This window comes from Halichoeres trimaculatus, unplaced genomic scaffold (assembly GCF_033239565.1).
Source record: "Halichoeres trimaculatus isolate MK-OKI-2021-1 unplaced genomic scaffold, fHalTri1.1 fHalTri1_scaffold_20, whole genome shotgun sequence".
Taxonomy (NCBI): domain Eukaryota; kingdom Metazoa; phylum Chordata; class Actinopteri; order Labriformes; family Labridae; genus Halichoeres; species Halichoeres trimaculatus.
The window spans coordinates 14,613,509-14,641,176 of NW_027437198.1; the positions used below are offsets into that span (position 1 = coordinate 14,613,509).

General features: G+C 40.4%; 1 protein-coding gene across 4 annotated transcripts; it reads right to left on the minus strand.

Moving 5' to 3' along the window:
• Positions 1–27,416, minus strand: septin12 (septin 12). Of its 4 annotated transcripts, XM_074695892.1 has the most exons (12): positions 27,143–27,416; positions 19,890–21,380; positions 8,658–9,059; positions 8,067–8,195; positions 5,956–6,037; positions 5,518–5,655; positions 5,243–5,360; positions 5,034–5,129; positions 3,773–3,869; positions 3,598–3,649; positions 2,715–2,855; positions 1–1,176 (listed from the first exon to the last, which is right to left on the minus strand). In XM_074695892.1, exons 1-12 carry the CDS (start codon positions 27,195–27,197, stop codon positions 1,170–1,172), a joined length of 2,808 nt encoding a protein of 935 aa, XP_074551993.1. In that variant the 5' UTR covers positions 27,198–27,416; the 3' UTR covers positions 1–1,169. The 4 variants fall into 4 exon arrangements, with proteins under 4 accessions (XP_074551993.1, XP_074551991.1, XP_074551995.1 ...); XM_074695890.1 differs by lacking the exon at positions 1–1,176 and having other exon boundaries at positions 1,566–2,855; XM_074695894.1 differs by lacking the exons at positions 1–1,176; positions 19,890–21,380; positions 27,143–27,416 and adding an exon at positions 17,378–17,505 and having other exon boundaries at positions 1,566–2,855.
• Between the last annotated feature and the right edge of the window lie 252 nt (positions 27,417–27,668).

Below are 27,668 nucleotides of genomic sequence, written 5' to 3' on the forward strand. Positions count from 1 at the left end.
AACATATTTAATGTGTCAATGGCAGGAAAAGTCTGCAAACCTTAAACACCTTACCTAAACAATATTGTTACATTTTCAGGAGCCTGGCACATTTTTGGAAGAAACAGTTGAACTAGTCAGTGTTGCTATTCAATCCATTTAACATCCCAAAGACGGTACAGTGATTCTATGTGTCTGTGGGTTATCATCAGAGCTTTTACACCTCACCAACTAAAATCTTATCAAGTTTTTGTGTCTTATTTTAAGCAAAAAATGTCTTGTTATCTTGATTTGAGCCACATTCAACTGATCAGTCTGAAAATGTCTTGTTTCAAGTTGTTAAAAGAAAAAAAAAAAGAGGTCTGAATTGCTTGTCACAAGTTTGAAAAAAAATCTGCTAATGGGACAAGAAAAACTTGCTTAAAAACAGAATGTCTTAAAACTAGTAACTTTTCTCTTGCTTTATTACAAACAATTCAGACCTCATTTTTGTTTTTTAATAATTTGAAACAAGACTTTTTTCTGGACTGGTCAGGTGAATGTGCCTTACATTAAGTCAAAAAAGACATTTTCTACTGAAAATAAGACAAAAACACTTGATAAAATTTCATTTTTTTCCAATGTAGTAAATCTATTAAAATTACTTCACAGAGGACTTAAAGGAGACAGGATTTTAATTTCATATGAGCAGTGTTAGCAGGGTTAATATTGTGACATATAAACAATAATCATACATCAAAAAATACATAATCACACAAGAGCTGTTAGAACATGTGGAGTATAAGACACAGGGAGGGGATTGACATGAGAGTGTAGGATGTGGTAAAGGGCTGAGAGATGCAACCAGAATTAACATGAAATGCAATTGTGCTTTCTTTTAGTCTGTGTGTCATTGTTGATGGAAAATTTCTTCAAAGGGAATTTGAATGTCGCTTTCTGTAACTGTAACTTGGGTAAAAGCTGGAAAACAGTGTCAATATAAGGTCTGGTCTGATCAAGCCATGTTGTGCTTAAGTTTCATTTTCCAGTAAGTTTAAAAAAACAATTGAGGAGTGGGGCTCAGGTGAAGAGACTGTTGCTTCAATGACTCGTTAAGGCCTATTTTTGATATAGGTTAAAAAGCAAATAATCTCAGTGGCAGATAAGACACGGTCAGCAATACAAAGAGGAATAATGATGATGTTCCTTTGTCAACACCTGCAATGACAGAAAAGCCCAGCATCAGCCTCATAAGTTTAGGTGACAATATTAAAGGGATATTTCAGTAATTTAGAGGGGGGGTCGTGTGAATGTCATGTTCCTGGTAAGTGAAGAACAGACAATGGGTATGATCAAAGAAAACAAAAGAAACTGAATAAAATAATGGAAATATTTGAAAGATTCCCAACTAATGACTATCCTCCAACTTTATTGAGGCAGCAAAACTTGAAAATGACACTTGACTTTCAAAGACTTGCAAATGAATGAACCAATCCATATTGGCTTGATTTACTCTCTGATCAGAGTAATAAGCGAGGTGTGGCATGCACTTTTACATCAGTTTTGGGTTGTATTCAGGCGACAAGTAAAGATGGAGAGAATAAAAATATTCTCTTTGTATCACTTTAATGTGAGATTAAAAAATACTTGTTGCAAAATTCTGGGACTTTTAAAAGGTGGAAACTTTCCATGGGAATATTCAAAATTAATGGGAATGAACAGGAACTTTTGGGAGTTTTATGAACTGCATTTACCTTGTCATATAAATATTATAACTTTTTGGTTTGTGAGAAGCAGACATGCAGGCAAAGATGTCAAATGCAATGTTTTTAAATCAAGTTCATAACAAGAAAAAAAAAAAGCTCCAGGAAGAGAAAAAGTCTTTGCAACAAAACTTCCAATAAAAATTTCCTGAGCTAAAATTCCCATGGAAATTTTCAGGAAACTTCCCTGCAATTTTCCTTTGCAGAAATCTTTTTATTCACCAACATTTCAACTGTATCTACCTAGGAGTGGATATAAAAATCTAACTGATGACTAAATATTCATCAGTGTTAGCATTTAGTTATATTTCCATCATCAAGCTATACTTGAAAAAAACAGGGTCAGAATTATTGATGAGAAGCAACAAAAACAGACCTGCACATCAGTCATCATTTGTACTTCATGTTCTGGTAGTTGACTGATGTTTGGTGTTCTTTTGGCCCTAATACTGAGACTATACCAAAGCAATACTAACATAGAAGTTCCCTCCTTAAAATACCAGAATGGGAATCGGACCCCCTGTGGCATGAACCAGAATGATACACAGCATAACTGAAAGGCAGTGGACATCCATATTTAACACTGTATATAGAAGAAAAAGTATCCATACATCAAACTATTACAGTTTCTGTTATTTTGATGTCCGTTGCTGATGTTAGGTGACCTTAGATATCACTAGATTTTGTATTTTTCTGCACCTTGTCATCTACTAGTCACTTATAATGAATGAGCTGAAATTCAAAAATATGTTCATGTATGCACTTCTAACATCTTGCTGCATATCTCATATACATTTAATCGCTTACAGAAAAATAATTTGTCCCATTATAAAACAAGAAAAATTTGTTTAGAAACAGTTAAAAACAGTGTCTACTGTAAGAAAAGGGTTCTTTGTTGCAGTTATTTGGAAATGGACGAGAAATATCTGCAGGGTTTTTTTTATGGTCAGTGCATGGGAAGGATGCAGTCAGAGGTGGCTGTCTGATTCATACTTTTCCCCAGTTCCATTTCCCAGCAGCCACGTGGATAGTCCCTGTTCATTGAAGTTCATGTTGCTCTGGCTCAGCCGTTGCACACGATAGGTCTCATAGTGAATATTGTGTGTCACATCTTTCAGGTCCTGTAGGTGAGACCTTTATAGAAACATAAAGAAGAGGACGGTTTGTTGTGTCACTGCTCCAATGAGGAATTTGATTTGGACTATTGCAATTTTGAAACCCCTTGTTGCTAAGTAGGCTGACAAAATTCTTTTTGGTCATCACTAGAGCAGAATATGTAGCACTTGATGCCCTTTTCAATTCATAAATTGAATATAAAATATTATAGTCACCATCATTGTGGAGGCTTTCAATACTCGAACTTCCCCTGAGTGCATCAGGTGCATTATTCATTCATTCATTCATTCATTCATTTTCTGAACCACTTATCCTGTTCAAGGTTGCGGGTGGCTGGAGCCTATCCCAGCTGTCACTGAGCAAGAGGCGGGGTGCACCCTGGACTGGTCGCCAGCCAATCACAGGGCTGACATATAGACGAACAACCATTCATATACTCACAATTTAGAGTGACCAATCAACCTGATGAGCATGTGAACCCATGTATGCATGAGGAGAACATGCAAACTCCGCACAGAAAGGCCCACCGGCCAAGCTGGGAACCGAACCAGTGACCTTATAGCTGTGAGGCTGCAGCACTAACCGTTGCACCACTGTGCAGCCTCTGGTGCATTATTTTAGATGAATTATTATTTTCTTTAACCCCTGAGTGTGAAGATAGTCCTTACATTTAAAATTATTGTGGAACCTGTATCATAACTTTTACCATTCTCTTAAATCTCAAAGTTTAAATAAACTTAGAAAGCAATGTTAAACTCACCTGATCAGGAGATCTCTCAGGTTGGCAAACTCACAGTGCGCAACATTTTCAACTGTGTGGAGTGAAAAAGATCAATTTTACAGTCAGTTTCAAAGAGAACTCTTTCTCCCTTCCTTTAAGTTTGTTGTCACCCACTTCTTTAACATTGTTATTTTACTAAAGGGTAACACTTTACCTTCAATTATTCCCCACTTTGTTTTCCGGCCCAGCACCTTGTTACCGTTCACCTGGTGCTCCTTGTCTGTCCCCACCACAGCGAATGGGATGCTATCCTGAACACAGAACATTTCTCGATCAAGTTTAATTCAACTCAGATCTCTGCATTGTGGAAGATTTTCAAACTTCTAACTTGGATTTGTCCCTGACTTTTCCCAATGACTGAACTATAAGCTTGTACCTGCACTGGGCGATTTTAGAAAAAAATCCTAATTTTTTTCATATCAGTCGATAACGTTATTTCTCACGATATAAAACAAATAACTATTTTTGTCACGCTGAAATGCTCCGTTACTCATAAGTGCGTTGAGAAGACCTCAGAAGGTTTTTTTTTAATTGGTTTATTCTTTTTGTCAGAGGTTGAACATGACAGATGAACTGAAGAACATCATACAACCACTTTAGATAAATTAACTATTAGCTACCTGCTGTCACCATGGAGAGTTTGAAAGCAGAGTGGTCGTAAAAGAAAAAGTAAGTTTGAAGCAATGGAGTTAGAGAGTCACAGGCTACTGCACAGGAGGTTAGAGCTGTGTCCAATGTGGCACTTGGGCCATCTTTACACACACAAAGCAGCTGGTCATTGCTGTGTCTGGCTGACATTGATCTTAAATGCCCTGTCAACAGTCTGGAGATCATTCAGTGGCAGTGGTCCTTCAACTCAGCCGCTGGCAAATGAAGAGGGAGGTTCATCTCCTGCGCTCTCCAGAGATCGCAAAATGTGACTGTTCATTATGTACGGGCTGAGACCAGCGCAGTTGGCGAAGACACACAGCCCCGGTTAAAAAAATCAAATCGAAGACATGGCATTGTTGGATAGACAATATGTCTCCACTGTTTTTATTCTTGACAGTCCAACTGTGTTGACCTGTACACAGAAAATTCTCTGCCCCTCATCTGTCTTTGCACCTCCGCGCCACAATGACCACAGCCGTTTGTGTGAAACGCTGCCCTGCAAGTTTGCACCTGCCTTTTTAAATGCGCTGAATATAGATGCATCTCCTCCTCCCAGGTATGATTAGCTAATCATGTCTGTCAAAACACGAACAAATGAATTCTATCGACCATGTCTCATATTTCTATCTTGGAAAAGTTATTTTGCGACATATATCTGTATTGTTTTATTGCCGAGGCCTACAAGTACCATGTGAGGAATCTGCCACTACATCCCATAACAAGCCTTTTTTTATGTGACTAAATGAAAATTGAGGAATAGTTACCCTTATCCTGTCATTGAGGATACGTTCCTCTGGATCCTCATCATAGTCTCTCAGGGGGTATACACAAATCCCATTTGCTGTCAAGTCTTGCCTTATCTGTCAAAGGGTCATGGTAAAACTGAGATTAAACACACATCTTTTCATATTTCACAATAAGCAAAGACAGATATCCAATAATATGAACCGTTTGTGAAATTGTGCTGGATTACCCTCTCTTTGAAGTCCTGTCTCTCATCAATGGTGAGTGTGTCTGCTTTGGCGATGACGGGTACAATGCTCACTATATTCCCCAATCTCTTCATAAACTCAATGTCAATGGTGCGTAACCTAGAGAGACAAACAGATCTCCAGTCAGAAAAGTAATGTTGGTATGTTTTCTTGATTAAAGCAAAAAGATGGGCTGCTTTTCGCGTATTAATCTGTAGAAATAAGTGATAACCAGCTGCATGTTGGTGTTCAGTAAAGGCATCTATGAAACACTGACCTGTGCCCGGTGGCAGGAAGGAAGTAGATACAGCAGTGGACTCTGCTATCAGGTATTCTCCTTTTACGGTTGACGTTCAGCTCCTCTAGCAGGTATTTCTCATACTGATCATTGACGTACTTCACTATGGGCTCCCAACTGCAGCGTATAAGTGGAGGAAGGAGACTTGAGCACACTGTGTTTCATTAAAGGATCAGGTTTGCATTACTAATGTTATTCCTTTAACAAAAACATTTAAAATAAATGAATAAATATTCTAAACAATACTCAGGGCTAGAACACTCTGCTGGAAAAACTATGTTAGTATCAGACAAAAAATCATTTTGGGGGGAAATCAGTCAATTCCTGAAGACATTACTACAAACACAACCATAAATGCAACAGGGGAAAAAAAAGAAGTATTTGAAATTAAAGGATAACTTTAACAAACACACTCACCAGTTTTCATTGTTGATGTTGTCTCCAAATCCTGGCGTGTCAATCACAGTCAACTTCATTTTCACTCCCTTCTCTTCAATTACTACACAGGAGGGAAAGAGAAGAACCAGAACAATAGACTCAATGGGAAACTCTGTCAAGACCAGAAGCTCTTGACCCCCTTTGAGCCATGGAACCCATGAATAACATAGCTGGTGCACCCACTCCCCACCTTCCTGATATTATCTACTTCTTCACCTTTCAAAATAAAAGGTCATGATGTTTTAAGCACTAGGGCATTTTCACAATATATAGATTTTGGCCTCATTATGGGTAAAATTTATAAAAAGAAACAAGTCTGTGAGCCTCATGCAGCCAAAACATTGCTGGTCTGCAGCCTAAGATAAATAAAATGTGTCTTGTGAAGGTTTTATAAATTTAAAATGTCTCCCCTATTGAGCACATACTATTTCATATTTGCTTTGTTGTTTTAATTCTTTCTTGAACAATACTATAGACCAGTGATTCTCATCTCAGAGTCACAGACCTGTATTCAGTGGGTTTGGAGACTTTTCCAGAGCAAAAAAAAAAAAAAAAAAAATGATAAGGAAAAGGAAAACCTGTGCTCTTATTTTGAAGGATTTTTTTTCAGCAGAGGGCCATCTATTCACACTTCTTGGTGGCTATAGTGCCCTGTGATGCTAACTGACAACCGCAATATCACAGAACAGAAGACCACCTGGATCGTTTGTTTTCATCTGCTAATTGAGCTGAGCTAAGCGTAACCACTTCATTAGATGTGGACTTTCTCAAAAGGACAAAAAAAAGCAGCAACCTCCAGTCTGGGAATATGAGACAATGCTGAAGTGCTAAAATCTGCTGTTACTCGAGTGTTCCCTTGAGGTTGGCTCTGGAAGTACCGGAAATCACATACACACCAAGCCAAAAAAAGCCATTTTCAAAGCATAAATTGACCTATTTACAGCCTGGTTCAAAAAACGTCTCCTGTCTGAGTCGCTAATTTTACTACCGGCACTCACTGTACGTGGGGTAAATGTTTTTCCAACGCGGCCGTTCAGAGGATATTAAGATCGCGAGCTCCCCCAATAAGAGGCACAGCTGAGGGTCATGTGAACGACAGGCGCCCTATGACTGTTGGCGAAGCCCTTGCCACTACTAATATGGCCGCTATAGCCAATGTGCTTCATTTTCCATTTCAGAAACAGACGGGTGACGTTGGCGAGACTACGTCCACGTTTTATACAGTCTATGACAAAAACGCCAGTGTCCTGAGCAGTGAGTTGTTGGCACATGAAAGAAAGAAGCAGTTAAAACTGTCCGACTGTGATTTCCTGTACTTCTACTACTACTACTAGGCTGTCCTCAAACAAGCCCTCCATCGTCACTTCTAGTCATCCCAGTTCTCCATACACCCGGCCAGCTCATCAGTACATTGTGCTCCTGCATCTGCCTGGAGAACATCCACGTATGTTAATGTTGGACGGCCTTGTGACCAGCACCCGTGTGTTGGTTCCTACAGCATCAATTTGCTGGCTCACAGTTCTTGATGCTTTTGACAATGTCCTGCTAGTCTCATCCTCCAAGCTGCAATTTACTCAAACACCCTTGGTGTCCTGTACATTCAAACTGAATGACTTGTTTATACAATACATTTAAGAAGTTAAAAATCAGTTTGCTCTAGAACATATTATTACAGACTTTTAAAAAAGAGAAGGGAAATGAGGTGTACGAGAGTAGGATGTGAGTTCTGTCTCACACACATACACACACACACACACACACACACACACACACACACACACAAACACACACACACACACACACACACACACACACACAGACACACACACACACACACACACACACACACACACACACACACACACACACACACACACACACACACACACACACACACACACACACACACACACACCGGCAGGCCATCAGGAAATTACAGGTGGACCAAAGAGGAACATGACTAAAAGCAAAACTGCACATGCATGAAAGATCTGAAGTGTCTACAATGCTCACATCCACATAGAGACAAATCTTCAACTTCCAAACCCTGAACTTGTTCTTTTGTGCTCTTTGTACGTGTGTGTACTCACCATGGCTGACTGAATGCAGCTTGACTGTTTTGGAGATCTTCTCTTCAAAGTTTGGCGTGCAGGACTTGCGGCTGACTTTAGACTTGAATAAAGTGTTTACCAGCGTGGATTTCCCCAAACCACTCTGACCTAAAGACACAGTAAAATAATACTTAAACAATTCTCTAAGTGTGTGGAAGATACCATTTTTTACCATGAAGTGCTCGAAAGCTGGATAAAGATGATGACAGGCACAACCCTACTTTTGAGGGAAACACTAAATGAAAACACACTCTGAAGAATGTGTTAATGGCTTTCTTTAAGATACAGTTATGCTTACAGAATTGTGAGTAATTATCAAGGAGAAGCTCCCATTTTAACAGTGTGTGTGTGTTAGTGTGTGTTTGTAGGTGAGGGGGGTTGAGAGGCCTCAACAGTCAAAACCTCTTCCTCTTCACAGAATCTACTTCCTCTTTAAATGTGAGAGTAACTGTCAGGAAATGTTTTTCAAGCTGATGAATTTCAACACAAAATCTGTGACTGTAATAAAGTGAAATAATGGAAAACACACAGCATCAACACAGTGTTAGTGTTTATGAGTGATGGACTCACCAACTACCATGATGTTGAACTCAAAGCCCGCCTTCATGGTCTTTCTCCTCATCTGGTCCAGTACTGCTTCTATGCCTACGTATCCAAACAGGTCCCGACCACTGATAAAGCTCATCTGCAGGCCGTGGACCGACTGGCTGAGCTCCAACTTCACGTCCAGCTCACTTTCTTTTATCATCTCTTCTTCCTCCATTCCCTTCTCCTTCCCCTTCTTATCCAACTCTGCACAAAGCCCCACACAGTTCTCTCCTCTTTCTGTCATGGACTCCTGGGTATTCATGGCTGCTGCCGGTCCCTGGGTCTTGTCCTCACCTCCTTTCTCTGGACCCATAATGCCTCTCTCCTTCTCCAGTCTCTCCTCCATAGGGCTGAGCAAGTCTGTCTCTCCTTCTCCAGCTGCTTCTGTAGTTGAAATGAAAGAGAGTGGTCAAAGGTATGTACGTTTCCTTTTTCAGAGGGAAGTTTTCAGCACTGGAGCATTTTCAAATTGAAACGACAACTTGTAGACTGGCCAATCACTGACTTCATTTTTCTTTTATTTCAAGTAAAAAAAGACTTGATTTAGGCTAAATTCACCTGCAAGTACGGAAAAACATCTTATTCTGAGTTGATCTGTGGACTAGGAGGTAAAATCTACCAATTAAAGTTATGAATATCACATTGTTTTAGACAAGGAGCAGTGTGTATTTACTGATACTTCTTGTTATTTGTCTTATTTCTATACAGTGCCTCCAGAAAGTATTCACAGTGCTTTAATTTTACCACATTTTATCAAGTTACAGCCTTATTCCAAATGACAGGATTTTTCTTTTTCCTTAAAATTCTACAAATGAAAGTGATCTTATATACCTCTCGGAAGATCTGACAGCCAGCCTTTGTTGCTTTTTGATCTGAGACCTAAAACTCAGGACACTTTATTGGTTGTTGAAGTGAAAACATCAAGAGTTTATTGTTTCATGAGTATTGTTCGATGATTTTGAATAAAATAAGATTGGAACCATAGACTGTATATAGAGTGGACAGTGTGGTTCCGCCATTTATCATTGTACGGTTTTGAAGCCAAACTACCCCCGTCACAGGCGCAGCCATTGGCAGCAGTTGTGCAGCCAGAGTCTGCGCAATAGAGATGATGGGGGATTCTGGGAGAATCTGAGTGGAGCCGGGTGATAAAAATAATAATTATTTCTTTTTTTCTTTTGAGTCTAATCACTCCTTGACCCTACTACCCAACATATTTTACAATCTCCGAAAAAAATACATGAGAACGGCAGCTGTCAATCATCGTTAAATGTTATGTAAAGCCTTGTCTTTAACCTCGTTTAACTAATGAAAACAAAACTTTTCAGTAAAAAGAGGACTTGGATACAATACAGCCAAATGCTACCTTCAAATCACCACAACAATCGGACGTGAGAAACATTTCTACGAGGAGTATTAATTTTTTTTTAAGTTTGACCACAGCCCATCTGGAATAGCTGGAGAGTCCGATTTTTTTTTTACCTATACTGCAGCCAGCCACCAGGGGGAGCAGTTTTCATGGTGACCTCACTTCGAGCTGAGCAAAATGACGTCCATTTTTTTACAGTCTACGATTGGAACATTGAAAGTACTTGCTGTCAGTTATAAAAAATAAAAATTAAAAATTGGTATCGTCCTGAATCCATATCGGCAGGTCAGGCTTTATAAAGATTGGTGATCGGTGATCACTGATCGGCCAGAAAATTGTGATCGGTGCACCCCTATTTCAAACATATATCAAAATAAAAAACTGGGACATCACATGTGCAGCACATAATTTGTTGCACCATTGCAGCAATTATAGCCTCAAGTCTTTTTGAATATGACACAAGCTATTTACAAGCCCACCCCACCCAACCCCTGCAAAAAAAAATAAAAATAAAAAAATTAATGTAAATCCATATACAGAAGAACACCTAATCTGATATTTTCTTTGACACAAACTGTAACTGTAAAATTATTTGGCGTGTGACAGATCAGAGAATCAAACAGGCCACTTTTACAATGGGCGACGCTGAACGTGACAATACAACATTAGACTCACAAATTTTTAAAAGCTATGTGGGCAGCCCACCATTAGTGGAGATAAAGCAAGGCGAGTTATGACTCATCATATTCCCTCGTCTTTGTGTGAGTAGTTGGGGTGTTTGGTGTCAGCTTTGTGTTTTCAGTACAAACATTAAATTAACAAGATGTATTGAGCTTTCCCTGAATATTTGGCTGCACAATTTATTACTAAAGGCCATTTGTTGGCTGATCAAAGACTTGTAATAGTATCTAGTGATGACTCCATATCGGTGTGGTTCTTCAGGGCTAACCCAAGCATGTTTATGTGCTCTGTGACAGAGGTCTATCCCTCCTCCTCTTTGTCAGCTTTAGTGTGTGTAGTCTGGCACTAAGCTGTAATAGGATTTGATGGCAGCGACAATCCCTTTGGGAACTTGAACCTGTAATTGCCTCTGCATGTTTGTCTGATCTCTTGTATGGATCTACAAATACTCTCTAATAGATGACACAGACATCTGTTTGTTTACATGTTTGTTAAGATCTTCATGACTCAACAAGCTCTCAGAACACACACAGGCACAAACGGGCACACACACAGACACACACAAAGAAAGTGTCAGTACACATAATTTAATCAGCTATAAATATCCACCGTACAACCTTTGGAGCAGAACTAATCCTTATGACTCAGGACAGAAAAGGGCAGAGTGAAAGACATGGACAAGTCTTCTTTTCTTCAGTAATTACATCTTTAACTAAATGACCTTGAATCCCTGGATATTAAATAAAATGAATAAAAGGAAAACTATCTTAGCTTAATTGGACTCTTGTAAGTTAGCATTACACAATTCAATTAAGCATCTTTCAAATATAAAAGTATATGTCATCTAATTTAGTTTACTATTGTTTACTTCTAAACAAAATGATTAGGTTTTGGTAACATGCAAGTGCATCTCAACAAACAGAATCTGATCAAAAGGTTTGTTTCTTTAATACATTCATTTCTGTGACATGCAAAGTAAACACTTCAAGCCTTTTTAAATGAAACCTGATGGTTTCGGCTCAAAGGTCCGAAAAACTGGAACGTTGTAATCTCAAATTTACATATTTTCTTAGACCTATCAAAAAAGGAATTCAAACAGAAATATTTATTAATTTAATACTTGGTGAGGCTCCTTTTGCACATCAGACATGTGTTGTACTGAGAGTGGTATGGACTGTCAGTGATAACCTAAGGGGTGCAGGTCAGCTGGCCATTCAAGCTCAGTATCACCAGTCAGTAAAACATTTGGTAGTTTTGGCACCGTGAGCAGGTGACAAGTCCTGCTGGAACAAAAAAAAAAAACAAGACAGCATTTCCCTAAAGCTTATCCACAGATGGGATAGAAGACAAATTGATAAACACATTACCAAAGCTTCATTCTGTACTTCAGCATCTCAATATTTCCTGTAGCTTCTCACATGAATATGTTTATGCATGGTGGCCTTTGGTGCACTCACACCTCTTAGACCACTGACACAAATCTTACAAGGTTGCAATCATCCACGTGCATCCACCAGACTTTCCTTTCCAGTTAACTTTTCATCTCTCAGCTTTGATAAAGCACTCTGTGAACAGTCATCCTTTTCAATAAAGATTTTCTGAGTCATACCCTCCTTCTGGATCTGTTGGATGATGGTGTATTCGACATCTGTCAGGGCAGCTCAATAATCATAACTGTGGTTGTGTGATCTTAAGTGTACTTAGAGATACACAGAGGCATTGATGGTGTTTGAAGATCAATCTATTTCAACAACTCTGAATTTATCGTCTAGGGCTGTTGCGAAAGCCACCTGCTGCTATGATGAAACTCATGAAAGTATGACCAAGAGTCACCTCTGCTGCAGAGGATAAGTTTAGAGGAGATACCAGCCTCTGAAACCACAAACAGCACCTCAGATCAGAGCCCACATAAATGCTTCACAGAGATCAAGTACCAGACACATCTCAACATCAACTGATCAGAGGAGACAGCGTGAATCAGGCCTTAATGGCAGAATTTCTGCAAGGACGCCACTGCCAGAGACAAGAGCTGTTTGGGCCAAAAAAAACTCAATGAAAGAATTTTCATATGGTGTATTTAACTTGTGAAAGTGTATAATTCTATCTTTGGTTAAATCATTTCATCAGGGATCACCTGAGCCATTCAGGCTGTCATAAATGCTCACACTGCAGGCTGTAAATTAGTGACACAAGTCTGGCTGCATGGGCATAAGACAAAATGTTCAATGAAAACCTGCTCAAAATGAATGAAAAACACAAAAACTAAACTTAAAGTAGTGATCAAACTGCAAAATGTACTTACAATATAAAAGGATCACATCTTGACTCGGCCCATTTACCAATCTCAACTTCATCAAGCAGGGCAAATTTAACCTCACCCTTCATTTTATTAAAAGACTCTCAAGTTTGAACAGACCACTGCAGAATAACAACTGCATGTGGGTTGAAATACTCTGCTCTTGCTGTACAGCTTCAGTTTTCAACATTACAACAAAATAAATCCATTATATCACCTTCTGGACAGATCTCACTTCTACGACTAAGCTTTGCCGGTTGGCGTAGTCTCGTCATACTGTGTTTGATTCGTGTTTGACCAGACCACAGACTCCTGAGAGAGAGCATTTACGAACCTTGATGCTCACAATCTCAATTCAAATCAAGGATTATGAGCAAGCAAATATATAGAAAAGCCTATTTCAAGATCCCTTAAACAATACTCACAAGACCTTTGAGCTTTATTTAAACATAGAGTTTTGTCATTGTCCTGGGATTAAAGCATCAAAACCTCTGTATTCGTTCTCCTGACTGCATTGGGAATTATTCAAACCAGACTACTGGTAAAAAGTTTGCAAGAAGCCAAGGGAGGGTGAGTTTGGCAGCAGGGGACAGTCTTGAATGATGTGCAGGTGGGTGAGGTGCGTTGACTGCATAAGACTCTGTTCTGTTTATTTACAGTGGTGGGAAAAAAAAGAGTTTTCAGGCACCCCATATATTTGTGAAATTCTGCATTAAAAATCACTCTTCAGTCTTGAACAAGCGGCAATCTCTGGTCTAAGAATATGACACAATGCGGAAGTGCTAAAATCTGCTGTTTCTCGAGTGTTCGCTTGAGGCTGGCTCTGGGAATACCAGAAGTCACATACACACCAAGCCAAAAAAAGCTGTTTTCAAAGCAGAAATTAACCTATTTACAACCTGGTTCAAAAAACGTCTCCTGTCCGAGTCACTAATTTTACTTTCGGCATCCACTGTAGGGGGGGGATTTTTTTCTTACTCGGCCCCTCATTGGATATTAAGATCGCAAGCTCCCCCAATAAGAGGCACAGCTGAGGGTCACGTGATCGACAGGCGCCCTATGACTGTTGGATCTGTCAAGTGATGCCCTTGCCACTACCAATATGGCCACTATAGCTGATGTGCTTCATTTTCCGTTTTAGAAACAGACGGGTGATGTCAGCGAGACTATATCCATGTTTTACACAGTCTATGGTCTTGAAGTGTAATTTCTTTTAGTACAGTCAGAGCCAAAATATTAAACAAGCGCACCACCAGAAACACCAGAAATGTTAGTATTGAGTCATTTTGATACCAGTGACCAACCAATGAAGGTTGTATCTCCTTTAAAGACACATTACAGCCAGCAAATTTGAAAGTTCTTCAGAGACAAAAGTGGCTAAAATAAGGAACCTAACACAGGAAACACGCCTGAAGATACTGATTCACAGCCATGAAGCGCAGATGCAGTCTTCCAGCAGGTGGAAACACTGCAGAAATACAGACGAATCAGCAGCTTGATGGACAAACCAAGATCTGGATGTCAAAGAGTTTGTTTGGCAAGAAATGACCGCATCCTGATCCGCATGTGTGGGGAAAACCGCCAAGTGACATCACAGGATCTTCAGCAGAAGTGGTCAAAACAAACTGGTGTCATTACACACACACACTGTATGGGCGTGAGGTCCTTTAAAACTATCAAGAAGCTGCTGAAAACTTTTTTTCTACCACTGTATTAAGGCTCTGAAGTTTTCAAAAAACTAGCAGTGGTTTGTTTGTGGTTCGTGAAGAGGCTATTGTAATTTGAAAAATCAAAAGAAGGCGTCAGTGCAACTTCTTGGCATAACACCAGTGCCTCAGTTTCTCTCAGCGGTGTATGACTTTCTCAGCTTATCTTCAAACAAGACAAAAGAGAGACATGATTAAAACTCCAGTCTTTGGAAATGTCTTTCATGAAACTATAGCCATGATTTCCCTAAATCTTGGGTCAGTGGAAAATTTAATAGGCATAATTTGTTTTCTTGGGTTTTATATGCTACATATTTTTAATCACATAAATAAACAACGATGAAAATGAAACTCCATTTCACGGACTGTGCAGAAGATGGAAAAGAATGCGTAATAACAGACTCAAAAATGAATGAAAAGTGTAGGCCAGATAAAACATCCAAAGCCTATCAGGACATGCGGCAAAGACCTAACAGGTGGAATAAGAGAAAGAAGCATGTAGGAAGTGCTCGTCATGTGTATGGATGCTGTAACAGAAAACTAAACCACTACTACGAGCAAAACTCTAAAAAGCTTGTTGAAGCATCCCCCAACCAACTCTCCTCATACACACACACACACACACAGATAACCACGAGCTTCGTCCCCCACCGTAACTCCCACAGTGGACTATTCCTGTCACCATTCATTGTTAGCTCAGCGGACCAAGCACACACCACCAATATGCGGGGGGGTCAAAAATAATCCTACCTTCTCTCATTCACAAAAGCAAGACGTGTTCCTCCCTAGATGCGCCGCTGTGGAAAGACTTAGTCAGAAGAACTGCTTTTTAAAGCGTTCAGGCCGTCTGTGATCACCTCTCTCTGTCCTCCTCTCTGGTCCTTAAGCGGTGTTTGGAGTGCAGGAGAAGTGAGAGGGATGAACAGAGGGAGGGAGGGCGATGTTTGGTGGCTAAAAGCAGCTCTGGGATCCATTCACATGCAAATGAACGGAGGAGCTTCCACTAATCCCTAAGAAGAGAAGGACGACGCCTCCCTTCTCTTCCCTTCACCCCCCCTGTTGGAATCATTTCTCACCAGAGGCTGAGCTGTGTGCTGCCCCATGGGTGCTGTCCCATGTGGCTTTGTAACTGACCAATTACAGCAAATGGTGCATGCTCAAGAATTTTCATTTAGCTTCATACTCTGCATGTGCAAAAAAGTGCCTGTGGTCTCCCTTCCTCTTGCTTTTTTGCTTCAGTGGTTCTACAACTATAAAACGAGTGTTAATGTGTGCAAATAGGTATCCATACATCTACTAGGTCTGTCAAAGAATCCTATTTCTCAATCATCAGTGACCACTCGCTACTGACTGTCAAAACAAACTAAACACTTTTGTTTTTTGAACTGTCATAACTTATAGGGGAATTTTCAAGATTTTATTCACCTCAGTAACACAGGAGTGGAAAACTAGGCTTGATTTTTGCAAATGCGTCATCTGTTTATGACCTTCCCCTGCACACACTTTTTCCAAAAAACACAGAAGAAATCAAACAAAAATCACCAGCTGTCTGCTCCAGTCATATTTTTGTAGTCTGAGTGGCAAATATGAGTAATGCTGCTCTGCTCTTTATTCAATCTGTTGTTAATATGAGACACATTTTCAAACATTGTAATTATCTGTTTTTTACTGAAAAAACAGTTATGATTAATACATGACGCAGGATTTTAAGACAGGCATTAGGACATAATCTATTGTTATGCTTTATCAAAAGGATACCTGAAATACACAAATGCAATGTGATTACAAACTTTGATAACTACTGAGTACATAAAATATCTGATTACAATATGTGATCAATTGCCTTTTGAATTGCAAATTGCTGATTTGATGCTGTGTCCTCTTCTTGCATACTAAAAACAGGAAGAGAGAGGACGAGAAAAAAATGGTAACAGGCAAGAGAACTAAATTAGGGAAGTGTGACTGTATAAAGACAAAAAATGTTTGCTGCACACTATCACAAACTTTTTGGGTCACTACGTGGTATTACAGGAAACAGTTGCTTGTCAGACATTTGCCCTGTTTCTTGGTTAAACATTTATTCCACACAGCATTTTAGGCTTGAATAAAGAAAAAACAGAATTGTGTTTATTCTGGCATTTTCAGGCAACCCATTTTCAGGACCTTGAGTCTGTCACTACAAACAAAAATGTTTTATCACCATAACACAAGGAAAACTTGTGACAACTAATAGCTTTTTAGTCCTATCTGTTCTCTTCTTATTGTTTGTATAGCTTTAGTATATTTTACTGTTTGATTATGGGTACTAGTACAAACAAAAACATGAACTGTGAGAATTTGAAGTAATTATTGGTGATGGATGTCTTAACATGTGAGGCAGAATAAGTAAAACATAATTATATAAACATAACAGAAAGATAAAACACCAAAAAGAAAAGGCCTGAGAATGGCCTACAAACACCAGCAATTGCAATATTTTATCAATCTACTCCTTCTTGTATCGCCACAGGAATAAAATTTAAAGAACTGTGAGTATAGCATGAAAAAGTAGGGAAAAAAGTACAAACCACCAAACAAACTCATTTTTTAACCATAAATGCAGAACTATAACAGCATACGAGCCCCATACAGTAATGACAGAGGTGTTTACCTGGTGTTGATCACTGTAGTGCAGCAGTCAGCATTAACAAACATATCTTAATGAGCAAGATCTTATGTACATAGTTTAATGTGTAAAGGGACGCAGCCTTATGTCAGTGTCTGCATGGGTGTGTAGTGAGTGAGTGAGTGAGTGTTGGAGGATGTTGCATTTCCTGTCATGTGCAGTGAGGGGTTTCCTGGTTACATCTGTTGCTTCATATCAAATCATCAACAACACTCACTCATTACAGAGCCTTGTGTTTTATTCCACACATTAAGTCTCTGAATGCTGTTTTAAAGAGGTGATGAATTGAATCTTGATTTAATGTACAAGTGTCAGTGAGGTGTGTTTTATAACTTGGGCCATGTGGGGGCAGCAGAACATGCTGAAAAAGATCTCCCACTGATAGACCTGTTATCAGAAGAAGCTGTTTGATAAACTCACGATTCATGGTTGTAAAGATGTCAATTAGAGTGACAGCAAAATTAAAGAGAATGACTGTCTTTCAATGAATCTAGGGGATTTAGGAGCCATTCACTGGCTACTGGTCAGCTATATTAAGATGGCACAATAGGCAAAAAATGGCCATTTTGACCATATGTTTTTACAAAAAAAATGTTTTATACCTTTTGAAGTTTTCAAACATGGAATTAACATTAAATATCTTAAATTACATAATAACCACACCTAAAATAATGACCATATCCATTTTGAGGTGATTCAAAACTGAGTTTACACAAAAGAAGATCTCAAGAAAGAAAAATGTATCACAACTTTTATCTGGGTACAATTAAGTAATAACCACAAAATGTGTGTAAATAGCTTCAAACAAACCTTGATAACTTAACTTCAGTTACTGATCTGAATGTCACCAAAGTGGCAGGTCACACAGCTCTGTTGGTGTCAAAAACACCCTGAAAGTTTCAGCCTGTTCCGCTTTATGTTTTAAAGAAATCACAATTCTTAGTGCTCTAAGCTAACAAATTACAGAATTTGAGAAAAATGAACATAAAAGTTCAGATATTCTTTGGTCACTTTAGAAAACTCATGGCTAATAGAAAGGACCTTTTCTTCCCCCCATATCTTTTCTACTAAAAGAGTGGTTTTTTTTTTTTCATTGGACCACCTTAATAAATGTATCATCATGTCAGTTCAGCTACCTCCTCTAATTATAGTGGCTTTTTCTATATGTTCCTCATCGTTATCAAAATGAAAGTTAGCAACAGAGCAATCAAATATGCTCATATATGCTTCAAATATGCTTATCTTATTCTGATAAATCCAAAGTTGTTTCACTTTAAGCTATAGTGAGCCATCTGCATTCCTTTTTGATGTCTGTCTGTTAGCTGATTGCTCTCAGCCCTGAAATTGTTTTTTAGGATTTTTTTGTTTTTGAAAAAACTCTGACAGTGAGGCTGAGATAATCTGAACTGTTCAGGAAACACATTTCGGGCCTTGACCCAAACAACTACACAGGAAATGGTTGTCTAAGCTGAACTGATGAAAAGGACAACACAGCGACTGAAACGACAGAAAGCATCAGAAAGTTTTACCCCGTTGTGGGCATCAGATCTGATGTTTCTTTTTATCCTTTAGAACAACCACTACTGAGGTGCATATCTATGCATCACATTGTGCAAGTCTTTCAGCCAGTATTACCTCCTCTAACCCACATTCAACACAAACTGTCTGTGATAGAAAGTCAAATGGTGAGGAGGGGCAACACCTGAGACATCCTTCTGTGTAGGAATTCATGCCCCAAATCACAGTCATTAAAGCTTAAATCTGTAAAAGAGAGGGAACGGGTGGGGGAGTTCTGACAAGCCAGGGCATGATAGTTGAAGAAAAGGAGGTCGTGAAAGAAAACTTACAGAAAAGACCAGAGGATCAAATTAAGTTTTCATTCATGTTGATAGTGCAAACAGGAGTGTTTAGTGCCATACAGATACCATCTGTAACAGAAGCTGACTGCAGAAGATCATATTTTCACTTTTCCAATGACCACCCAGAGCATAACTAAATATGCAAGAGAAAAACATCATTTCACAGTTTTCCTGTGTAACTTTCTTGTGCCGACCGACTTTTCTCCTCCTCTGTATGTTTCTACAAGACTGGAGGAAGGGAGGGTAGGAAATTCCCCCGGTTAACTTTTTGTTTTCATTCTTTTAATCACACGGTCAGTCATTGTCAAGCTCCAGATGGAGCAAAACAATCATTTCAGAGAAGATGGCATCAACAAAGTTCAAAGAAGTTAGATTTAAGGAGTGTGTGAGTGTGAGTCTGAGAGAGTGGGAAAAGTTAGATTGGGCTTGCACTGCCTACATTGCCAAAACTGCCCCAATGGCTGTTCATGAATCATTGAATCATTGGGTAAGTACGATGTGTATGGGTAAATGTGATGTGACACAATTTGAGTGTTGTTAAGACAGGAGGAGAGTGCTTTGTTGACAAATCCAACAAAAATATGTGATCATTCTTGGTTACAAATATATACAATTTTTTTAAAGCAATACAATCTTACCTTCCTTGTTCTTCTTCCACTGTTGAGAAGCAAGTACTGCTGTATTTCCAGCATGTCCAACTGAGGATGGAAATCCACCATTGCTTTGGACCACAGAGGGTTGGGCCTCAGCTGATGGGCTGGTGTCAGTTTCAATTTGCTGCTGGAAGGAGGCGATTCTCCGTAAGATTGAACCTACACTGTCTCTAGTACACCCTACACCATCTTCTAAATTCTGAGTGGTTCCCGAGCTGGGCGAGCTGTAAGGGCCACCCGAGTTTAAAACCTCTGGGACTACTTTGAGCTCTGAGAGGATCTCCAAGTAGGGGTCTGGGGCTGGAGATTGGGAACCAAGGGGGGAACTCATCTCTTGAGAAATTACAGACCTTTGCAAAAGAGTAGGGGAACATAGGTAACTGGGCTCAAAGGGCTGCTGAGCAGAAAGAGGAGGGGTGTCAGAAGAGCTATCCAAGCTGCTTAGAGATGCTGAACAGCTGGCTGGAGTGGATGGTGGGCTGGCAGGGTGTTGAAGACCCTTGCTCCTCAAAGGAGGCTTTGGAGGGTTGGGATTCATGTATCCTTCTTGAGTCTTTACAGGTAATGAAGGTGAGGTGCTGGTTACAAAGCTGTCCAGATCCAAAGGAAACTTGTTAAGACGTGGGGTCTCTTTTGCCTTAGACTTTGGTGTCTTAGGAACCTGGGACCCTCGCTGCCAGTTGGTTTTTGAGCCCTCTTCTCCAAAGTAAGTGTTATTATGGAGACAACCATTCCAGCTGACGTTTGCGTTAGCATATCTCAACCCTGGGGACATCATGGTGCCAACTCCACCTCTTTGCATACCCAACATTCCCCCTCCTCTATCACAGTTTTGAAGATCTAGACTAGGCATTGAGCCATGGTTCACCCCACGAGACTCTGGAGGTCCCAGCAACACTCCTGGCCCCTGGTCCATCTCAGAGTGGAATACATTGTTGTGGGAGGAGAACTTCTTCAGGTTGGGGTTGTGTCTCAAGTTGGCACCTTCGTCTTGGTGTTGTTGTGGTTTCCCCTGTTGATGAGTTTGCTGATGGGATGGGGGACTGGGATATGACCCAGGTTTAGTAAATGGGAGGGCACTTCCGACCCCGCTGGTGTATTCCAGGCTGGATGTGGAGCTGTGGAGGCTATCATTGTCACTGCCTGGGCCAGAGAACATCGAGTAGCCATTAGGGTTTAACCTGCTCTGGAAGGATGCAGCTCTGGTCACAGATGACCCATTGTTAACGATCGCTGGCTTCATCATGGTCCCTCGGTTGAAGGAAAGGCTGCTGCCTATAGTACGGGACTTGAGGCCTGGGCTTGGTTTAGAGCTCAGGCTGATGTGGGAGTGATGGGCTGTAGACCCCAGGCTGTTGTTGCCAGTAAAAGCCAATGAAGGAGGCAGGCTACTTTCTCTGGGGGCGGAGCCAGGGCAATCAGGAAGAAAGGATGGTACAGCCTCAACATCCTCAACGTCAAAGGATCTTTTTAGTGCTGTGGAGAGGAAGACAAGTCGTTAATAAATGTCTCAAAACACTTATGCAGTTGGACAAAATGGTTACCGCGGAGACTTTGATTACACTCTACATAAACATGATCTGGAAGCTACAAATGAACTAATTTTGTTGCTCCCTTTATTCATTCAGATATCCTATTCATTATTTTCCCATATTCATAAAAACACAGGTACAAAGCAGACACCTGTCTCCACAAATGCATGAAGAAAAAAAGAATAAGGGAGTACAACAGAAAAGACAGTTGGGAATAGTTTCCCAGCCTCTTGTGAAATGTACACCTACACACACACACAAGAGCCAATGCACCCACACACACACACACACAATTCCTACATTTCCTGCTGCAAACACAAAGGGTGGATTGAGGTCAGTGCTGGAGTCAAGGCATCCATGACTGGGGTTTTGTGTCTCACAAGCTGACCAATGCAATGTGACACGCCATGAAAAGAAGTGCCTGAGTGGGTGGAGCTGAGAGGACAAACATCATGTGTGTCCGGACTGAAATTAAAGTTATAATCTAGATGTCCAAAGAGATTACGAGAACCAGTTTTTGTCCGGTTTGCACCAAAGTATCTCTGAGTTTATCACATCATTTTTGAGTTATGTGACCTGATCATCATGTCTACCTTTGCATGCATCCAGCTGAAACATACTTCATCGCTGGAGACTAGTCAGGGCTAAACAGCACAGCAGTTGTGTGACGTGGATTTAACTTTATTTTAAAAAGAAATCATGAAATAACATCTAATTTGATTAAGTTAGAAAAGGCCAGAGAGAGGTTTGTATCAGTGTGTGAGTGTGTCTTAGAGAGTCGTATGTTTGGTCTCGGCTGAGTTCGCCTCAGCCACAAGTGTGAACCTGCCCTACTTACAAAGATAAGGAGTCTGGTATCAGGTAATTGCTGTTAGCCTGTCAAACACTTGGGAAATAATCACAGCGGCAGAATAGCACTCTGTCTCTGCGCTGTTCCTGTGTGTCAGTGTCAGCTAACTCATTTATGTAATGACTAAAATGTCTATAAAGGACCAGTGCTCCTTCTTGTTATAGCTTTTGGCAAAAAGCCAGCGCTCCCAAAGAAAGAAAACAGGGAATAAGCAGCCCCCAGTTAAGACTGCACGGCCAGCATTTCCTCCAAGAGGATATCAATGCTCACACTGTGCATGTGTGTGTGTGTGTGTGTGTGTGTGTGTGTGTGTGTGTGTGTGTGTGTAAAAGCATATGGATCTCAACCAGCACAAACATCATGTTGTTATTTCTAGCAAAATACATAATTTACCATCCAGTGGTAGCTTTTGATGGCTGATTATTTCTTGCTTTAAAGATTTGGGGTGTCCATTTCCATATTGGCATCAGCAAGCTGAACAGCAAATTATCACATTTAAGTGAAACCTAAAAGTAATATCCTTTTTCTGTTCAGCTGGTGAAGAATTTTTTTTGGAAATCAGAAACTATCTTTGTTGAATAAAAATGGAAGTTAAATACCAATAAAGCAAAAGTCCCAAATATACTGAGGTTTAAAATATAAAATTCAAAGAAGTAGAGTTTTTAAAACCACTTTGAGGAAAAAAAAGAGCACGCTGGTCATTTTCAATCCCAGCCTCTCTGATGAATCCTATGACTGGCACCAGTAAGAACTGGAAGGGTGGGATGCAGTCTTCTGGACGCTCAACGAGGGGATTGTACGTCTGGGCATGTTCACGTTCAACCCCCCAGCCTTGTTTGCACATTCCACGCGGGGGAAACTCTCTGACAGACAACAGAGCATGTCTATTGGCATGTGTGGACACACGTGAATACACACATTCGCAGATTCTGAAGCCGCAAACTGATGCTGATGCTCAGAAACTCTGTCTCTCTCTCACACACACATACACACACACACATCTGAAGAACTTCCACTTACTAGACGCACATCTGGAAGACACATTCCTAAGAGTTGTTTCAAATGTCGTAACTCTGAAAATAACACAGTGCCTCAGGACTCTGAAACAACCTCACCACACACACACACACACACACACACTGAAAAACAATAGACAAGGGTCCATTACAGGGACAATTGATCCAGATTTGTACTGCAGATACTCGCAGCCTTTTAGGGAAAGTAATACAGGAGTGACAGGAGTGTATTGTGAGTTTCCTCCTGTCAGTTCATAACATCAGTGTAACTCAGCTTGACTTATGCTTAGAGCACCTGCAGTAGTCACAAGCATTTCCTTGGTAAGGATAGTGTCAATAAATCAAGCATAGCCCAGTTTCTCGGTGGTCCTTGTGAACTAATGAACTATGAACTTAAACCAAAAGAGAAAAGAGAGAATTTGGAAAATACTGACAAAACATGTGGATGTGTTAGCGCAACTGTTTTTTATCATTGAGCATCATAGGAGCGGTTCATGTAATAGACCAGTTGTAAGTTGACTTTTCAGCCACTTTTCTTAGCTCCTGGTTTACTGGATAAGAATAAGGTGTACCTGTCTGTACAAAGTTAGATTCTTAAGCAAAAAAAAAAATGTTTAAGACTTTAAATAAGTCCTCAAACGAGCACCCTTATACATTCCCTGCAGTAATGGTTTTGTCTTTGCTCTCTCATTGGCTCATTAGAACTCATCCTGTGTGCCTCATGGGCCTGACAACTCCAGACAAGTTCAGGCAAACGACTGCCTACACTGATGTCGTGCCAAATTCTCAACCATTAAGGAAGAATGGCTTGGCAGCTAGCCACATTAAGTGCTACCTGTGTGTCTGTCAAAGTGTGTGTGTGTGGGGAGGGATGCATTATTTAAGGTATGTGTTTGACAGAGAGATTGTTTACTCAGTATGGAGCAGACTGAGGCTGTTTACTCAGAAACAGCAAGGTGATCCTTGTCTGTGTGGATTACATCAATTTCAGAAACAGAAAATTCCAGCATAAATGGCATTATGATACTTTATCCATGACCTCTACTGTCTCAGATTAGCCCTCATTTATCAGAATCCAAAAAATAGGTGTAGACTTGTTTCCATGAATGGAACAGCATATTTTATTTTGGATGAACGCTCAAATCCTGCGCCTCGTCTTAGTTTGTTCCTGTCTGGTATTTTTTTAATCGATGTAAAGCTACTTTTCAGGCTGCCAAACAGCACAGCCTCATTTCTCTCTATCTTTATTGGTTTAGTGATCTCCAGGACGGAGGAGTCTCGTTTTCCCCATAATGCGTCCCTTCATGTTGTAAATTCCGTGGGTTAGGCCAGCTGAACCGTCTTATCTAAATGACGATTGTTTTCAGGCGCCACATTTATCAATACCTGGCTTAAGAGGCCCAGGTATGCATGTTTTATAGATTACAACTGAACCTTGTCGTATGCTTGTTTCTACACCCAAATCTGCACCAGCTTCCATGCAAGATTGACAACAAAACTGAGAGCCACTGGCTGCCTGATGTTTCCCAGACTGTTGTGCTTCACTGCATTAATGCAGCCTGGAATGTTCGAGGCAGAGATAAACTTTTGTTTTGATAGACTTCTGCTCCTAATAACCAAAAAAACAAGCTTTGTGTGTAAGTGTGTGGTCACTGGGTCAATAAGTCATGGGACCCTCTCTGATCTTTGCACTGCCAAAGTGCAGTGCCAAGTCGTGATAGGACCAGGGGGGGGGCAGCTCCTAGCCTCCCTGACCCCCTCTAATCTCCTTTGTCAGCTAAAGGCTCTAATGCTTCGCAAATCAAGAGCATACCTTCCTTTTATTTCTTCTGTCTGACAGGAAAGTCACTTTACTGTGCATCACAGTTTTTTTTCTATGTCAGAGTGCTTCTCAAGGGGTAACTGATGCTGTGTTATCTTTTACTGCTTTTCCCTTTTGGGGTCACAGAGGGGCAGAGAATATCCCAGCTATCACTGGGTGTAGGTGGGGTACACCCCCGACATGTCTCCAGCCTATCACAGGGCTTACAGACAACCATTCACACTCAGGCTCACACCTACGAGCATTTAGAGTGACCATTTAACCTGAGCAGCACGTGTTTGGATTTTCTGGACTCTGAGAGGATGCTGGAGTACCCAAATGTGCACACGGACATCACAAAAAGGGACATTTTTACTGTAAAGCAACAGCGACACTACTGCACAACCCCATTAAAAAAACAGCCCGTATGAGGTATGAGGTATGAGGTAAGGTATGCATAATAAGAAGTAATTTACTTGCACCTTGCTGCCAGTAAGTTACTGTGAAATTTACTGCAACTTTTTCACAGTGTGCTTGACATGTCCTGTTCTCATATCCCAGACAAACATCCTCCAAACATGGTGGTCAGTTTAAGCTGCAGACACCAAGATTTTGACCAGTCCGTCTACTCCAGCGCTACAATCAAACTTTTGAAGCAGAATTGATGAAATTACAATATGGCATTGTTAAACATAAAGTTTGTCACTCAATATAAACTTAAGCCTTAACAACTAAAAAAACAAAGCTGTTCTTTTCAAAGGAGGATTTGCAGCCTCTGCAGTGATAACTGGTGTTTTATCTCTGGTTGTAACTGTGGGCTCCATGCACGACTCCAGCAGGATTTCCTGAGGTGAAGCATGTGTGGGAGGGGGGTGCACAGAGTCCTTGACTTCTGGTATCACCAGAACAGCTGCACAATACAGAAAGCAGTGTAAAGATGTCAGGGGACAAAGTTGCTTCCCCTTCTCTCAGTCCTCCGTCCTATCAGCAACTCTGCTTTACTTTATCAAAATAAACAGTAATATTAAACGGAGGAGGAACAGCTTTCCTGCACTTCCCTGTGTATTAAAAGAGCAGAGTAAGAGGACAGCTTCCTTCCTGTTATCACACACACTAAGAAGAAGGATTTACTTGATTTCAGGTTTTCTTAGTTAATGACAAAGGTCTGTTTCTTCTAACTAGAACTAGCAGATGATGATGGTTAGACTGGGATGTGCCACACATGCTCAAGATCAGACTAACTGTCTTTGAAGAAGGGATCTCACTAACTCACTCAAATAAGCAGTGTATCTTAATGTCTTAACCTTCGTCTCTTTGTCTCCTTCTTTTCTCTCTCAAACACACACACACATACCATTTTTTCCACACAAGTAACCCATTTAACATCTTTGCCTGAAATTTGTTAGTAGAGCACATCTCTTAAAAAAAAAAAAAAAAAAACAAACAAACTAAATTTTACATCACAGTTTGGTAATTATTCACAGCACACAGAGTTAAATAGTTGCCATTTAGTCAAAAATAAAATATAAATGGAAATGGAGAATGCAGGGGAAAGTAACACAACCATCAACCAGTAGATTCATGTACAAATCTTAATACCATAACAGTGATACTGGAACATGTCTGCTATTAATTGATTCATGACAAAAAACTAAATTTAAAAAAAAGGAAGAAGAATAAAAAACCTGCAGACATTTAGCATTTTATTACTGAAACTCCAGTGTTATATCCACAAACTGATGGATTCGGCTAATTCAACTCTGCAATGAAAACCGTGAAGAATTAATAACAGGTTGGTGTGTTTAATTGCTGGCAAAGGTTTGTTATGTGTCAGAATTTTTCATAAGCTACATTTTTTTTTTCTTTCAATGAGAACCAACTTCACTAAGTATTTTGGGTCTACGTACACCTGTAGTCTTTCACCTCAAAAATAAAGCGGATTTCTTTTGGACCTTTTGTAGCCCAATGCTTGCAGGTTACTTAGCTTTTATCCGGTGCCACCACAGCAGAGAGCAGTGAAGTGATTTAAACCTACATACCTTCAAAATCAGATAAAATCCCTTCGAGGTGGTCATTCACGGAAAGTTCCGACATCCTGCTCCACGGTCCCACTCCAAGTCAGAAAGTCAAATGATTTAACTTTTCAGTGAACGTCTCCTGAGAGGAAACACTGTACTCGATGGTTCGTACAGGCCCCGGAGCCTGTTGGGTTGATCCAAACTGTGTCCTCTTGTCGATGCTGTGCGTCCTTTCCCTCTCAGCCAAGTGAAGCACCGAGTCTGCGTGTCCCTAACCCAGCCCCCCTGGTCGCTTCCACACCAGTCCCCGGGGGGGACAGGTGGCGAGGGAGGGAGGGAGGGATGGCTGGTGGGCGGTGACGCATTCAACACCTGGAAAAAATCCCAGAAAAAAAAGCTCCCTCAGGCTGGCAGCCCTGAAGCTATAGGCGTCAGATTGGCAGAGCTTCTTTAAAGTTTTTCACCAGTTCAAAAAGTGAAGGTAGAAAGTGGGCTGCAGTCTGTTAACACTCGCCTCCTTTTTCTGCAGGAATTCATCAGCCTTAAT